Source organism: Liolophura sinensis, chromosome 6 (genome assembly GCF_032854445.1).
Source record: "Liolophura sinensis isolate JHLJ2023 chromosome 6, CUHK_Ljap_v2, whole genome shotgun sequence".
Taxonomy (NCBI): domain Eukaryota; kingdom Metazoa; phylum Mollusca; class Polyplacophora; order Chitonida; family Chitonidae; genus Liolophura; species Liolophura sinensis.
In genome coordinates, this window is record NC_088300.1 from 62,350,544 (window position 1) to 62,368,407 (window position 17,864).

Sequence of the window (17,864 nt, forward strand, 5' to 3'; positions counted from 1 at the left end):
ATTTTACACTTTGTGTTTGGTGTGTTAAACTAGTAAGTTTCTCTGCCAGTTAAATACCGGTACGAGTATAGTTTCAGCAGGGCCAGAATATAATTTTTTTTTATGTTCAAACTAAAGAATATTTGGGAAGAAAACATAAGCTGAATTAACAAATTCTTAACATTAAATCTTTATTCTATGTACCGGTATCACCAACAGTGAGATCAAGAGATTCCACGGAAGTCCCTAACACTTAATGTCACTATATATAATTATTATTAATATCATTCCTGTGTAGGCTACTTAATGTGTAGGCTACTTACACACACAACTTCTACAAAGAATATCCTAATAATACCTAACCTTCATTTTTTTTCGGAAGAGGAGTGGAAACAGATTTTAATGGTCACAGTTAATTTATTCTGATGTGTTTGGTAAGACCATATAAACCAGAAACCTGTCATGACACTCGTACCCCAAGCTCATATGGCTGAAAGGCATAACATGACACTTGTACGCCAGGCTCATATGGCTGAAAGGCATAACATGACACTTGTACGCCAGGCTCATAAGGCTGAAAGGCATAACATGACACTCGTACCACAAGCTCATATGGCTGAAAGGCATAACATGACACTTGTACGCCAGGCTCATATGGCTGAAAGGCATAACATGACACTTGTACGCCAGGCTCATAAGGCTGAAAGGCATAACATGACACTCGTACCACAAGCTCATATGGCTGAAAGGCATAACATGACACTTGTACCCCAGGCTCGTATGGTTGAAAGGCATAACATGACACTCGTACGCCAAGCTCATATGGCTGAAAGGCATAACAGTGTCCATGATGTCAGCAAAAAAAAAAAAATATCCCAAAAGAAAGAGTTACAGAAATAACTTGTGCCCGATTGGTTATAACTGATGATATGGTGGTGCTTTTTATTTTATTAATGCGCATAATTTTGCGCACTTTAAGCTGCGATACTTGGTTTCATAACATCACAAAACCTAAGCTTTTTCAGCACTGTGGGATATTTTATTGATGCATGCATACGCTTGGTTTCGTAACTGTGTTGCGTTTTCTTTCTATGTGTTGATTTATATCAATGATGTAATTTTTATTTCATTGGTACTGAGGAATATCTCTTGATATGACCATGCTCTCAAGTGGAATTAGGGGGAGGAAAGCAAACAGATCGAGCCAGTGAGGAGACCAGACAGAGTCAGTGAGGAAACCAGACAGTCAGCCAAGAAGAAACTACCCTTCCCAGTCAGAGCAGATAAACCTACCAATTTCATACAGCTTCAGCCACAGCAGTGGGGGGTACATGTACATGTATAGACTTCATTATAAACAACATAATAATCTTGAAGGGGCAAAGAATCGAGTCTCATTGGCTGGTGTGAGAGATAGCCAAGTCCAGGCTATGCTTAAGCTGAATTTTAGATACAGTACGTTTATTCAAGTGGGACTAAGGCTGGAAGATTTAACCCAGGAAACCCTATCTCCACTTTCAGCCAATTGGTGTCGATTATGTATTCCTTTAAGAACCATCCAAGGCAAGAAAAAATGCCAAAATATGCAGATTATCCGAAGAATATCACACCGAAAACACCAGTAGATTTTGAGCACCTTTATGTATTTCTGATAAATACAAATATACAGTTTATTATGGAGTTCAAACATAAAATACTGTAATAAATAATAAAAATGTTTACCTTATTGTTTTACATTCCACAGATCTCTTATTAAATCTACATTCAAAACATGTACAACTTACAGATCTGATGTCACACCTGGTGATGGAAAAGATATTTTGGGACAGCATGAAGATTTTTTAATATCAAACGTCATGAAGAGCTGCCTAAGCCAGAATCATGACTTGTCCCTTTACCTGATGTTAAAAGACACAGGCTTTTTTTCAAAAGAAAAGAAGCTCAAATTATATTGTTACAAAAAAAAAAAAACCCAAAAATCCTAAAATGTTAGGGTAAAATCAGTACAAATTTAGACAAGTATATACATGCTAGGGACCAATATTTTAAATTCTGATAACTGATATAGGCCTAATACCCATGTGTCTGTACAAACCACTGAAAAATTATGATTTCAAAACAAGACTACATGTTTTTTTCTTGACTGGAAAGAGAGGGTGGGTGATTGCCTTAACAAAGCATACATAAATCTATTTCAATGTGAACATTGCACAGAATATAATCAATCAAAGTTACAATCAACTGAGATATGACACTATATATACTGCCATATAATAGAAAGTTACAATCAACCGAGATATGACACTATATATACTGCCATATAATAGAAAGTTACAATCAACTGAGATATGACACTATATATACTGCCATATAATAGAAAGTTACAATCAACTGAGATATGACACTATATATACTGCCATATAATAGAAGGTGCAATTTTTGTTATTACATGTCCAAACACATGTATGTATATATATATATATGTGTGTGTGTGTGGTGATGAATATCTGAGAACAAATTATGTAACATGTGTGACAAAGGTTAACTTCTGATTCCTAGGCATATATTTATACCTTTAATTATCTCTGTTAATGTTTCAAAATGATGATGACTGTGAGATGGAGCGTAAAACTGTCCAATGCACAGCAATCACACACACTGAATGAAATACATGTACATGGTATGACTGATTTTTACTGTTAATCTAAAAAGTTTCAAGTTTTCAGCAGCTCTAATTACCTTTATAACAACACCTTTTTTCTTTTTAAACAAAATACAACTTTGTATCAAATATCTTTCACATATGGTGATATAATATTACATGTACATCTTGTATTTTGATGTATGTTGGAGTAATTACCCCCAAAAATAAAGAGTTCAGACTTAAAGAGAGGCAGCAGGTTAAGATGCAGGACTGCTTTTCCTGTGCACAAATATGTACACTGATATGTTGCTATTCTGCACACAAACAATGCCCAACTATCAACGGACCTAACAGATATACTGTGAAGCTGAAGTAGTTAAAAACAAGGTTACTGAACTAAAAAAAACAACCTTATCTATAAACATAACATCACATGTACTGTCATTAAATTAGCATCACCATCTCCATGAATACCATGGCTAAAGGTCATGGCAACAATGCAAAGACGGTATTTTGTCTCAGAGTTGCAATTAATGTCCTACTTGAACAGTGACTGTTTTAAACATTCCTTATACAAAAGATGAACCCACAAAATATACATAAAATATTGTCCTTAAAATATATGTACGTATACATAGATACATACATATATACAATAGCAGTGGATTTTAAAATTGTGATCCATTAATGTATAATAAACACCAATGTAAAAAAAGCAGTCTTAGATTATAAAAAAGATGTCTTCAACAAACATGAAACTGGTATGTAAAGGGAGTGTTTTCAAAACAAAAAGGCAGTTTGTATTCTGCACTCTCAAAGACAAAGGCAGCAGACCTTTAAGTTAAGGATGTCTGCCGTATTCGAGTAGATACACGTGCATCAAATTATGATGATATAGTAATGAGGACAACGACTGTTGCGATCTGACATACACTGTAGTACAGCTTTGGATAGCTGCACAGCTCCAAACCGTATCCATTCCAAATTAATTACCACATTTTTCCATTACTGTTGATTACCAAATCTCTCCCTCATGCATTATAACGTGTCATTCAATGTGCTAAGCAAATTTTCCAGCAACTCGTTACTGCTTGCATTAAATTACACATTCATATACTTATTTAAGCCCATGATGTTATACACTAATTTGGCTCACAGTTAGCATCTTATTCCAAATTAGATCACTAATGACATATTGTCATACAATGCACACCACCAATGTCCTAGAGACGTCTCAACAATGGGGTTGTCGTGGGGGAGAGGTGTACCGTGTCTACTGAAACCCAAACTGTCACACGTATTAACAGAACTACCCTAAATAACCTTAAACTCGTCCATAACTAACTTGTCCATTTCTCCCGATTCTGAAAGTTCTACCGATTTTATAAAGGTTTTTTGAGGCTTTCTTGGAACATGAGATGATATTCTACTGGACCAAGTTTCAGCACCAGTATTTTGTGACATTCTTTTGCCTTTAAAAATGCACTTTTGTGGGCGATATTTTAGGTCATTTGGGGTATTCCACACCTAATAATGGCATAAACCAAAACACCTAATAATGATGATTCATTTTTACTTGTGTGGCACAAAGTCACACTGCATTCATTCTTTTTTTACATGCAGACTGATTTTATTCCACTTTATGACATTGAGCAACAAGACTGTAAGTTTGTTACATTTGACACTTATCTATTACTTCAATATTCATTCGTTTACAAGCAGGATCCTCTACAATACAAGAAATATGCACGGATTGGTCATATGTCATGTGCCCCAATTAAGCTTAATACTTTCTTCTGATATTGTCATCATTTTCAGCACCCCTCCATTGGCTTTTCTTCTATTGTACAAAAACGTAAAACTTGCAAAAAACAAGAAGAGTAAAAATAAAAACATGAGTGACAAGGAGAAAGATAAAAAGGCTTGCAAAATGAACAACATCAGCCAAACAAGCTTGATACAATATAACTACACATACAACTACATTTATATAGCACAATGGTATGAAAAAGTACTGGAGCACTATGCATTATAAAGAGTTTTTGTGAAACAAAAGTCTGTATAGCGCATTCATTGAATTTTCTCAAGAATTCATACTTCACAAAACTGATTCATATTTACAAACAAACTTGAAAAATAAAACAGGCCTACGTATATGTGCATGAAGGTAGGCCTCAATGAGGTAAAGTTTTAAAGTTCAAATGATTTATTTGCTTGTTGGATTGTGTTTAATGCCCTATATCCCTTATGTGACAGCTTACAAGTTTATGGGTGAGGAAAACTGGGCAAAACCAGTGAGACACCAACCCATTTTACCTGATACATGATAAAAATCTGTACGGAAAGTTGCATCAATAACAACAGGAGCAGAAAGGGAGACTCGAGGACGAGCTACAGAGACGGTCCAAATGACAGTAGAATGCAACTTATTCCTCTGTGACGTCGCAGTGCATGTGTACCTAAGACATGTTTTATGAGCACACATTCACAGATCAATGTGACGTAATAAAGGAAAGAGCGAATGAGTTCACAGCTTTGGACCGTCTTGATGCAGGTGGGAAGAGGTTTTACCAATTCCCCATCGAAACATCTTCTGGTGTTAAGGGCACTTGGCCAGCAAGGGCCCCCTTTTTGATGCTTAAGTTACAAATAAGAAACCATTTGCTATCACAGGAAATAAAAGTGTGTCTGGGAAAAAAAAAAAAAAAAATGAAAGAGCCACTGAAATGTTTACATATTTTGACTATATACATGTACATAAAAGTTTTACAAATAGGTGGATTTGTTTTTATTAAGATCAAGATAAATTTATTTCTTTCAAATAACTACACACACTAAAGTACCCTATCAATTATCTCAGTGAGGGTTTGTCTGCCTTATTTGGTGGCTTTGGAGGAGTTTTGGGTTTGTTTTGAGAGTTGCTCCGCCCAACTGTTGGGTGAGACTGTGCCACACCAGATTTACCTCCCCTCCCGGTGGAGCCAGTGCCACCTTTACCTGCAGTGTCCTGATGGCTTGCACCAGTTTTGTTCGCAGCTCTGCTCCGCCCTAAAGTCCCTGACCCATCCCGATTGACTGTCCCTCCGCTAAGTCCACTCTTGTCAAACCTGGCCTTCAATGCAGACACACCTGCATCCGGCGGTGGAGAGTTTGGCGGAGGTGGGGGAGAGCGTGTTGGCGATACATGTCCAGGGCGTGAGGAATGTCCGACTGTAGGTTTCAAGGCCAGTCGGCTGTTTTCAAACTTGCATTTTTTGTCGGTGTTGTCTTGAAGCTGCAACACATCAGGTTGCTGATTAATTCGGGGTTTAAACTTCTGAGGAGGAGGGGGTGGAGGGTGAGTTTGTTCTCTAAGTGAGATGTTCCTGTTAACGGAGGAACGGGCCCCAGCAAACTCCACCTGAGGGGGCATATCCTCGTGCAAAGACCTGGGCCTGAATGGAGGGGGGCGTGGGGGAGGCACGTTTTTGTAGATGGGTGAGTTTGGGTCATCGGCTGGTTTGAATGTCTCCATGGCACTACCACTGCCTGCCACCACCTGAGAATTACGATTGGTGCTGCTCTTTAACACAGGATTGGATATAGAAGGGGGATTGCCAGTACGGAAACTGACACTGCGGAACTTGTTCTCTCTTGTGCTGCCTGCTGGGGTAACACTGGGGGAGATCTGGGCCACTGTCTGAACTGAGGGCTGGGGCGGTGGTTTACCAATACTAGGAACCCTAAAGCAATGAGAAGAAAGGGGCACATTGATTAATAACAGGTATAATATAACAATCATCAAAATAAATTTCCTGTTTTGAAATTAATACATGTAGTAATAATAAATAGGCTGAGTAACTCCATAATCAGTGACAATGACAGAAACTGACATAAATCTTTTCAACAAACCAGATGAAACTCAACCTTGCAAGAACTTAAATATACAAGTACAATACAAAACTGCATTTGCTCAAGAAATTCACCTTAAAAAGTGCATTTTTATTGGTTATGGGTCCAAAATTTTGTGTAGGTATAATGCATTAGGCCAGTGAAGTATTCAAACATTTATGATGTTACATGTACTTCACTCCAGATGAAATAATGAGGGTAGCCTGAAAAGCTCTTGGCATAAATTACTTAAACAAGATTCATCAGACATGGTGATGTTTCTTGTTCAATTACACAGTGTAATGATATTATTGATGCATATCTTCCTATATACTGACAGAAAGGTGCTCAATTAGTAACCTACATAACAAGCTGATAGGATACCTCATACTACCTCAGCCACCTTTCGTATATGCCCTTGGATGAATCACCATTGACTTGAGTGACCACAGGCGTACTTACCTGTACTTGAGGAAGCTCTGCTTCTTCCACCAACGCTTCAGCTCCTGTCTTTTACAGTAGGCTACGATGAGCACAATGATGAGGGGGATGATGACCAAGAAGAGCATCAGCATTCCCGTCAGCAAACCGCGCTTATCTGGGGAAAAGGAAACAAAAGTATTAAAGACCGATCTTTACATATTGTTTTTTCAAAGATTTCTATACAAAAGAAAGTCATGGTAACCGTTACCCCTACACTTACATAATAACAATACAGCACATCACTAGTTTGTTTCACTATGTCTATGCATGAAAAACACATGCACACATAGTAACACATACTCTTTACCAATCCACATGTCCATCTGCCCATGAATACACAGAACTACGGTGAATACGACATCAAGACACAAACAATGAATAGCAACAAAACCTATTTACTGAATCACATGTTCCTTTTTTTTAATAAGGTCACATTGGGACTGCAATTCATTTTATTTGGTACACATCTTAATGCATTTGTGGGCACAAAACTATGCAACAAGGATGGCTTCATTGGCATTTAGTTACTGTATTTCACCTTAATTTTACCATTTTCCTACTGATTCATCCACTTCATAATGCCACTTACTGAGGGGTTTTTTAGTGAAATTAGATTAATTTCTTACCAGGAAAACTTGAAAGAAAGAGTAGGCATCAAAACTATCATTTTTAAAGCCTTTATGTGCTTCTGAAAGTGCATTTTTACATACCAAACTTTAGCGGAAATACAGTATTGATTTTTGCATAAAGAGAGTACACTTGATAATTTCTAATTTTATGTATTCATTTGACTGGTGTTTTATGCCGTACTCAACAATATTTCACTTATATGACGGTGGCCAGCATTATGGTGGGCCAAACAATTTCTATATAGTGGCTTTATCTTGCATTAATAAAATATCTCTGCATGCTGTAGTCTTCCATATAAGTACACGAAGACGAATTTTGTTAAAAAACTCTGTTTTTCTGCACTCTTCTGCGACATGCATGATACCGTGATATCATCAGGACTCATAAATATTCAACATCCAACCTGTGACTAATGAACATGCATATGACCAATCATAATCAATAAAGGCGAAAATAGATCAATAGGATGTCCTGAATTCTTTCTATGATGTCATGACATAACTTGCTTTTGCCGAAAAATGAAATGTAAGCATCCATTTTGCATGAACTATGCCTAGTGGTCTACTTTCTACTAGAGGCAACACTCCCAAACCAAACTACAGGTACAGTTTTATAGTACAAATCTATACATTTTATGAAAGAGAAAACATTATGCTTTCCAAAACTATTTATTTTATTGCAATGGGTGTAACAGTTTGCGCAAAAAGGCTTACCTCATAATGAACGAAAATAGTATAAACAGTAAACTCACTATTTTACAACATTAAACAAAAAAAAAGTTAATTTTATGCTAAGTATTATTTTTTATGTTTTAATACACAGGTTCACTTTAGCTCTTCAAAAAATAAGATGGGGCAAACGTTAAGAATGAATGTGAAATCAGTTTTAATCCTTAAGTCACTGGTCAGACTAGACAGCAAAGCAACAAAATAGGCCTTTAAAACATAATCAGAATTAACAGGAAGATACAATTTAGTGGACACCAGGCTGTAAAATCCCTATAAAAACTATTTTGTAACAGCTTCTTTCTTCATTGGAACATGTGAATAAATGTAATTAAACCAGAGCCTTTTACATCATGTAAATCTCACATTACTTGTTTTCTTGTTTGCTTTCCACTCCAAAATACCACCTGACCTAGAACTTAATGATTTTCTGACAACTCCTTAAAAGAAGCAAGCCTTGAAGCCAACAGTAAATGTTCCTGGCTTTAAGCAGTAAGATTGGTTTCGATTTACCATAGTAATTGGCTATAACAGAGAGGCAATGTCAGCAGATAAAATGTCAGCTTTTGAGGCATTTTGATTCGATACACTACCAGCGCCACCTGTCGGCATTTGGGAATGCTATTTTTACATCTATATATCGCAATACTCATGAATTTTGACACCTACAGTGACTTTAGCAGTTCCTATTGAATTGCAGCTACTCAGAAAACTACTGTGAAACAGAGAAAATGGCAAGATACAGAGGGTGAAAGTTTTTGAAAGTACTTATGTTGGTTATTGGAGGAAACATACAGAAAGTCAATTTTGAGTTGCTTAAAAAGAACACTCATTCTCTGGTATATAGTCTTTTTACTCAAGAATGTTTCACCTATAATAAGTTGACCAGCTCAGGGTAGCTATCTTGGTGAATTTTTACCATGTGCTACCTAGGTAGTTTCCACCGAGCTTGGTATAGCTCACACAAGCTTAAGAACGCCATGGACAGCTTCTTACCATCAATGCCGTGAGTGAGTGCTTGGGGTTTAACGTAACACTTAACAATTTTTCAGTCATATGACAACAAAGGAGTCCTTAGATTGTGTGTTATGTTGCAGGACAGATTTCCACCACTCTTTTATCTATAGTGCTGCTTCACTGATACGACTTACCGAAGGCATGTAAGCTACCCTGCCCGAGCCACTATACTGATACGGGTCAACCAGTCACTACACTATCCCTATAACGCCAAGCGAGGAAGTTACAACTTCCTCTTTTTTAAGGTCTCAGGTGAGACTCGACCAAGGATTGACCTTGGATCTACCATCCCTAAAGTAGGCGCTCTACCAACCGTGCTATCCGGGCAGGTCACCAATGCCATGAGAACAATGGCTAAAGGGGAATCTTGAAAATTCCCTGTTCACATTCATGGAACTGAACCCAGGCCTCATGCAACCAATTTTTGCAATGCTGTATTTCACGTGAAGTTTGGCCTGTAAAAATGTACAGATCAAGTACATTAAGGCCCTAAAATGATACTTTTAATGCCAACGTTTAGGTGTTTCTGACAAGAAATTAATCGAGCTTGATAAAAAAAATACCCCTCATAAGTAAACAGATCAATTAGAATTAAGCAAAACATGTCATATGAAAAAGGTGAAATACAGTATATGAGATACTGTATACCTGAAGACAGTACATGAGATACTGTATACCTGAAGAAGTAGGTCCGTTCCCTGAGGGTGACCTCGTGGTGTATGGGGGTAGGCTGGAAGAACTAGACTCTACAGAGGTCCAAATATAACATAGACAGTGAGCAAGATACAATACGAACTACTCTAGTACATTAGTACACTGTACATGCTAGACACAGGAATGACAAGACTGATGACGAGGCAGAAGTGCTGTCCAAAGGAGAACTGATTGATGGTGGAGGGTAATGGAAAAACATTGGTCTCCAACAAACATGTGAATGACATATCAGGGCTTGAAATGTTTTTTTCCCTTTGTGAACCACTGGCCCCTAAAACTAAATTAATTTTTTGGCATGGGCCAACCGATGTGAGTTAGTGAGTGCTTGGGGTTTAATGTCGAACTTAAGAATATTTTAGATCCGTGCATTAACCAGAATGAGGCATTACTGAGGTGACAAACACATGTTTTTCTGCAGTCGGGATATCTTGTTTGTAGACCTCACCCCACAAAGTTACCGTTGCCACAGGGATAACTCATTTACTCTAATGTACAGTCATCCCCTAGTTCACGGAGAATCAACAGCCTTGTGAAGACTCGCTGTTATGACGAAGTTCCAACAACAACGCACAGGACTGCATAGTTGTCAATGGCCATTTATGCCTTTCTTTTTGTTCCCCAAAGATCAGTTTCACTCGCAAGTGGTGAATTGCTGACCAGTTATTTCAAGAACCTGCATGGGGTTTACAATGAACAAGCCAATCAATATTTACTGCCATTTAACCCCTATAACTAAAGAGTCCTCCAAGAGTTTCTGTAATCTTTTTTTGTGGGAATGTACTGCAAATTTCTTTTTCTTTTTTTTATACAACTTTGGAAAGCCATTCAGATTATCTCAATCATTATCTTCTTACCTTGCTTTTAAGACAAATTTTGATACTGGAATAGCTTTTTACAAATATTCTTCCACAATCCCCAAGCCCTACCTTTACAAAACCACAGGGACATCAAAAACTACTAAAATAGGCCTGTACCACTGCTATCACTGTACTAAAATACATGTAATGTTTGACAGACTGCCCAGGGCCTATTTGCACAGGAATCGTGAGCCTAAGTTGATTGTAAATTACCAACATCACAATCGTAGCCCTAACTTAAAATCAACACTCTATTGGACGAAGGGACTGAAAGTTAAGACTGTCGTAACTTACAATCTGAAATTACAATCAGGTTGACCCTGTTGTAACTATCTACAATCGACCCCAGATTAACATTACGTACAGATACTTTCCTTATCATTCCTTTGTGCAAGCGACATATTTTTACAATCAACTGTAAACTCAATTATAGGTTTTACAATCAATTGTAGCAATGATCTTTTTATGCAAGCAGACTCTAGTAGTCATATACACAGGAAACCACATTGTAAAGTAAGGATTTCATTAACAGAACTTTACATCTAACCAAGTCTTTCTTCCTTTGACACACAGTCTTGCCATTCCTTATCAACGTGCTTTAATAATATGAATTAGTCAGTTTAATTTCATGTAATTTTTAGTAGTTAATATATATGTAGTATGATTATAAAAATTATTTATAGAAAAGTTTATAAAATATATTATATTCAAAGAAACCAGTTATAGAAATGAGCATTTCAGTAAGAGATATTTTACATATGACATGTATGATAAAATGGTTTAAACATGCCTTAAGGTGTTTAATACCAAAATTCCCAAGCACGTTTTAGTAATCCAAATACAAATTTTCGGTCCAACTGGGTAGACAGATAGAATTAAAGAAGGGTGTTTTCTTGAAAAGAACATTTAATGGCTATCAGGGTGAGAGTGGATGGATGGAGATTTCAGTGCATAACGTGAGGTAGATACGGAATTTGCCATATACTCTTAATGACCATAAATTTCATCAATGTCTAACTTGCCCATTTCTCCTGATTCTGAGAGCTCTATTGATCTTAGAAAGATGTTTTGAGGTTTGTTTGCAACATGGGAAGATGTTCTACTGGAAAATTGTAAGTTTCAGCACCAAAAATAGTAAACTGTGACATTTATTTACATCTAAAAATGCACTTTTATGGACGAAATTGTATTTATTTGATGGGTGTTTTACGCCATACTCAAGATTAAGACGAAATTTGAGGTCATTTAGGGTAAGTGTACATCCACCACAAACAGTTAAGATCATTCATCACAGAGAACATCCCATGACACAAACTTCATGCATCTACATGTATGGTCAGCGCCCTTAAACCAGGCAGTGTAATTGACCCTAAAGCTTAGGACAGCTTTCCTGATCACAGCAGGCCTAAAACTTAAACACATACACCAAAGTTCATGCAGAATAGACAATGTGCACCATCACTGCAGTCTGTTCCTCTTTCCTGCAAAAGTACAGCAATGTTACAACTGAAGGTGCACGGGACAACAGCATGTTGTCTAACAGAGCATGGCAGGGAGTAACAGCATTAATCAAGGGAGTTAACTCACCGAGACTGTGGCGACAGGGCCCACTGTCCACACTGCAGCCCTGACCAAATTCAGCGCACAGTGGAGGAGCATAGCCAGGGTCACAGTGACAGTTGCCTTTGGAATTGCAGGTGCCGTGGCCATTACACTTGCGGAAACACTGACCTTTCCCTGGCAGTGACGAGACCTTGATACATGTTTGATTGACACACATCTGCAATAGCAAACACAAATGGATATCTATTTATAGCAGATACATTGGTCGATTGATCGGTGTTGTAACGCTGTGCTGATGAATTTTCACTTTTGCGACAGCTGTTACATTTTGTGGATGAAGGAAACCAGGCTGTATGAAGTACATGTACTGACAAACCTCTCCGCAGCTGAGACAGCGACAGTTGTACTATAAATAAAGCTACCACGAAATATCAAGGATTATCCTGTAGATGCAGTTGTATTCAATGAGTGTGTGTAAACATCACCTTGGTTACATATTGAAAATGACACAAACAGACTCAATAAAATTAAATAATAAAATAAAACACCAGACATAACACCCCACCCAGTCATTGATTATAATGACACCAGGCCAACCACTCCTGTTTCTTTGTTCTAATCTCTCAGCGCTGATTGCCAAGCAAGGCATCAACAATCTCCATTTTTAAGTCTTTGGTATAACAAGACCTGGGTTTGATCTCCTCATGTACAGGTCAGAAACTGATATAAAGGTAGACAGTTTTAAGCTCTATGTACCTTATTCTCCGCACACTTTGCCCCATTGGGTACCATTCCAGGGTCAGGAAGGTCCATACCGACATCCAGCACTGCTCCTCGACAGACATACTTCTTCCTGCCATCACTCATTTCCAGAAACGTAGCAGAGAAGCTCAATGCATAGACGTCCTTCCAGAACATGAGTTTCTCATTCAGGTGGACACAGTGTAACATGCCACACATCACGTCTCTGTTAAAAATAAAAACAGACAACTGGTAACACTTAACAAGGTGATGTGCATGTTAGTGTGACATAAGGCTCTTTATTACAGGAATCAAAAAAAACAAAAACCTGTTTAATTGTTATCAATCAAAACCATCTGGATTTTGGTGAAAAAAAAAAGAAAATTTAAGCCATCAGTAAGATCTGTATCTGTCTGAAGAATTAAATATTTATCTGAGATACACACTTACATTTCATCACTTATTTGCCTTCAGAAAAGGGAGTTAAGCCTAATTTGAATATAAAGGGATCTATAGTTGGATTCCCATGAGATGAAGTGACAGGAATCGTAACTTTGTCTCCCATAACTTTGTTATGTTCATGGAATATTGCTCAGCAGTTTTGTTGACATGAAATACAACATGAAAAACTAGTTTAAAGGTCACCTGTGCTCCAATGCTCCAATGCATTTACAAGTCATGTATAAACTCTGGCCACACAAATAGATCAATGGTCATTTGTGTTGACCACACTATTAATATTATATAGGGAAGCTTCTTAAAATTTGACTCTGTAATGTTTGAGATATATTTGCATGCTAAAGTCACCAAGTCAAGGCAATAGTCACACAGTTAACAATACTTACTTTTGTCTGCACCTGACATAGGTGGATGTCTCCCAGTCATAGCCACAGTTACCAATGTTCTTGCCCTCTGTGTTGAGTTGTGTGAAGCAGATGTCATCAGAGACTTTTCCTGATGGTCCCCACAATAGTTGACACTGGTCTGTTGGAGTGTTACATTGCCCATCATAACAGTAAGCCTGTCATCACAAAGAACACCCCAATACAACATTCAGGGAAACAGTTTCTACAAACAGATTCGGAACAGCAGCAATGGATTAAAGAGACTATACTGGAAAAAAATCACAAAATTTTTGGCTTATTAAAGCAATTCAAACTGAACATTTATTTATTTATTTATTCATCAGGTAATGATTAGCACCAAGAGAAGTGTAGCCATCAAAATCAACTTTTCAAGAATGTCTTCATGTCTTTAGAGAATCTGTCAACTAAAAGGATTGTCGCCTTTTTTCTCACCTCTCCAGCCCTCAGCGGCATTCATGGCCAAAACAACTGTGCCATCCCAGAAAGATTGAACATGTGTTACCATCAATGTGTAAGACATCCACTTGACCTATTTGTGACATAGCTTATTATGATTGGTCTTATGCTTGTTTTGGAATGATAGTTTGAAAAATGGTCTGCACCAATGTTGAACAGGGTCTTCATGGCACTGCATTACCATTGTGCATTGTGCATATTAGAAAAAGTGCTGAGTAGAATAGCTTTCTAGCCTGATTCAAATGCTTACATTTAAGCCTACAGAATCAAAAACTACTTTTATTAATACAAGACGCATACAAGTTCTGATACAGAAATTCTGCGGCACAGAGTCAGTCCAAGGTGAAAAAAATAAAAAGGGCTTCAGAGAATACCAGGAACTTGTCTGACTCAGTAGTTTATAAAACTGCAAAATGTTCAAGTCACGCAATGCATTTAAATATTGACCTCTAAACCAAAAAAAAAAGTAGAATGACTGACACTGTCATAATCAGATCATCCTCTAATTATACAGCACTAAGATTTTGCCATTAAATCAACAAGAAAGACCCAAATTATTATATTGTCACAACTATGACTGTTTATCATATGCTTAAGGATTGCAGAGCAGTGACTTTTCTTATGTTGAGGAGATGTTAATCACTGTGGTGGTAAAAAACACTGTGGGCAATTAGTGGACAAGTGTACTACAGGTCTTTGATAGGCAAAACTGCATTTGGCAATCCATGCACTATGGGAGGTAACTGCAACCATGTGAATACATGTAGCTGAGCAAAATGTTGAGCTGCCAGGTAAAAGACTTCCTTGGTCTTAGATATGCGAATCGCTATCTGTGTATTATGGGTGGCCATTGCAACATTATGACTGACCAAAAACTTTAACCAAACTGGACACCCACACCACAACCCACAGCATCCGATCCCCCTCTCACAATGCCTTTCCTTAAAATTCACTCCAATGTTTCCATTCTATGGTGGGCCTTATGGACTGGGTTAGTAATGTGAGATGACACTGATGTTTTTCTGTTTATTTTCAACTTTGGAGGGCCACTGGGTCACAGATTGTATGTGTCAGACTTCCCACAGAGCACTCACCGCTCCGTCTTTACACTGCAGCCCGTTCTCCACATACACATCAGCAGGACAGAACTCCTTCTTCCCATCACAGTACTCAGCAAAGTCACAAGGCCCTTTGGCCGCCCGGCACTCTGTAGCCTCAGGTATGAGCTGGAGCAGAGAACAGATATGCCCAAATCAGGATAAGTAAAATGTAAAATGTATTCATATCACAAATTCATTAGCCATGAGCAAAAATATGTTCATTTTGTGTAATCTGACACACTCCCAAAAAGGGCCCACTGATTTTTAATGACTTAATCTTCGGGCATAAAATCAAGCACAATTATGCAGGTTACACTTCATTTTTCTTCTGTTATTTTGTCCTAAAATTACTTAAATATAAAACACTGTTTAAAATGAGTCATAAAAATTTCAACTATTTACCAAATTTAAGAGCACACAAAATTGGCTTTGGGAAAACCTCTATGAAAATGCAAAATAGAAGTGTTCTGGTACAATCCTGTTTAACTGACAAACAGCTTACAGTATGTGATTATCAAGGTCCATTTCCACTGCGCTGCATGTTGCAACATCACAAAACAGAGCACTTCTTATTACACTGCTCACATGGACATGGACACTGTTACCCGTGGATCGATTTACCGTGAAATCGGAATTAATGCAAATTAAAATATTCACAGGAAAAAGGACAGAATTGTTGTCACATGCACGTCTAAAGATTGCCTTTCTCGAAGATAACAGACTCTCGATTCGCAGATAAAGCAATCCATTTAGTAATGCTTAGAGTGGTAAATCAATTTACACGTGATTATGTTCCATTATTTCCAGGCTTTATTGCAAGGCATGCAAGAATTTTTAGAATTGTTTTTGTTGTATTAAACCGGGTAACTCAATCAACACAAGTACCTGAAATTCTTGTGTACATTTTGTATCATACAACTGCCGTTGGCCACGTTCAGATTTCTGCATATTCCAGCTATTACAAATTATCTCCCTTGTCAGGATTTGATTTTGTGCGGATCTGACAGTAACACGGTATGAATCTTTTGGGTACGGATGAGTGCATTATTTTGAGGAAGCAGTGTATGTATAACCATTTCCACTGTGCATCGTTCAATAGCTTTGTATGTGGCATCATTTTAAACTGATCATTGGATGCTATAATCGTTTTGTCTCTTTGTTGTCTGTTTGTCACTATGCTTGGAGGCGTCGGCAATGATCATATATTAACAGCCTGCTCGTTTGTCATTGGGGACGTTTGGCAAACAACAGACATGCTGCAATGCAATGTTTTCGTGTTGGTGGGGAACACAGTGGAAATTGACCTTTCTCCGGCTGTAAGTGGGAAGGTCTGCCAGCAACCTGCAGATGGTCGTGGGTTTCCCCCGGACTGTGCCCGGTTTCCTCCCACCACAATACTGGCCGCCGTCGTACAAGTGAAATATTCTTGAGTACGGCGTAAACCACCAATCAAACAAATCATACAAATTGACCTTGACAGAACAGATGTACTCACCATACAGGTTGATTTATCACAGCATTCACCTGTAGCACACACAGCAATGGGAGTAAATGTACACGAGGTGGCATTGCAGCACTTATTATCACAAGCCTGTAACAAGAGAACAGTCAGATAACATTTACAAATTATGTAGCGGTACAATGTGCTCCAAGTACAGATTTAAGGTTAAAGGGGAGAACTGTTCAACCCCTACATGTACATGTATGTACAGTACAGCTCAGACTAAAAGTCAAAACCAGGCAGGAGATTAGAGAATTTGTGGAGGGTTTGTAGAGTGGCTGTAGAGAGCTCTGGGTCAGACAGTCACCTGCAGAGTCGGTGATCAGTCCACTGTGACAGATCACACACGTGGGTGAAAATTGTTATGCTTACATGCTGGCTGTTGAAAGCTGACGACGGAAAATTTAGTGCTTCGTTAAAAAGATTTAAAAGAATTTTTGAAAGACTAACACCATACATGAAACTCAAGTAAAATATCTGATGGGTGTCTTTTGGATTGAAACATGGCAATTTTCCTTTTACGTAGTGAGTCCAAGCGAGATTTGTAATGGATCACCACCACTGCTAAAACTAGCTCTGCATTCTTCACCCCCTTTAACAGTCGTCAAATATCTTTTGTTTCTTCCGTGGAAAGTTTTCCTTGTTGTGGAAGTCATTTGCCAGTGAAAAATTATCTGCCACTCAGCAATTAAGCAGACAAAATCGACACTTTCACACT

General features: G+C 37.9%; 1 protein-coding gene across 1 annotated transcript in view; it reads right to left on the reverse strand.

Moving 5' to 3' along the window:
* Positions 1-2,730: 2,730 nt before the first annotated feature.
* Positions 2,731-17,864, reverse strand: part of LOC135466182 (disintegrin and metalloproteinase domain-containing protein 12-like) — a 41,203-nt gene continuing 26,069 nt past the window's right edge. The window contains exons 14-20 of the mRNA XM_064743563.1: positions 17,141-17,236; positions 15,640-15,771; positions 14,069-14,244; positions 13,239-13,449; positions 12,507-12,699; positions 6,956-7,091; positions 2,731-6,345 (exon numbers count right to left, since the gene is read on the reverse strand). Coding sequence (XP_064599633.1) covers positions 5,475-6,345; positions 6,956-7,091; positions 12,507-12,699; positions 13,239-13,449; positions 14,069-14,244; positions 15,640-15,771; positions 17,141-17,236 — 1,815 coding nt within the window. The 3' untranslated portion in view covers positions 2,731-5,474. The remainder of the gene's footprint in view (positions 6,346-6,955; positions 7,092-12,506; positions 12,700-13,238; positions 13,450-14,068; positions 14,245-15,639; positions 15,772-17,140; positions 17,237-17,864) is intronic.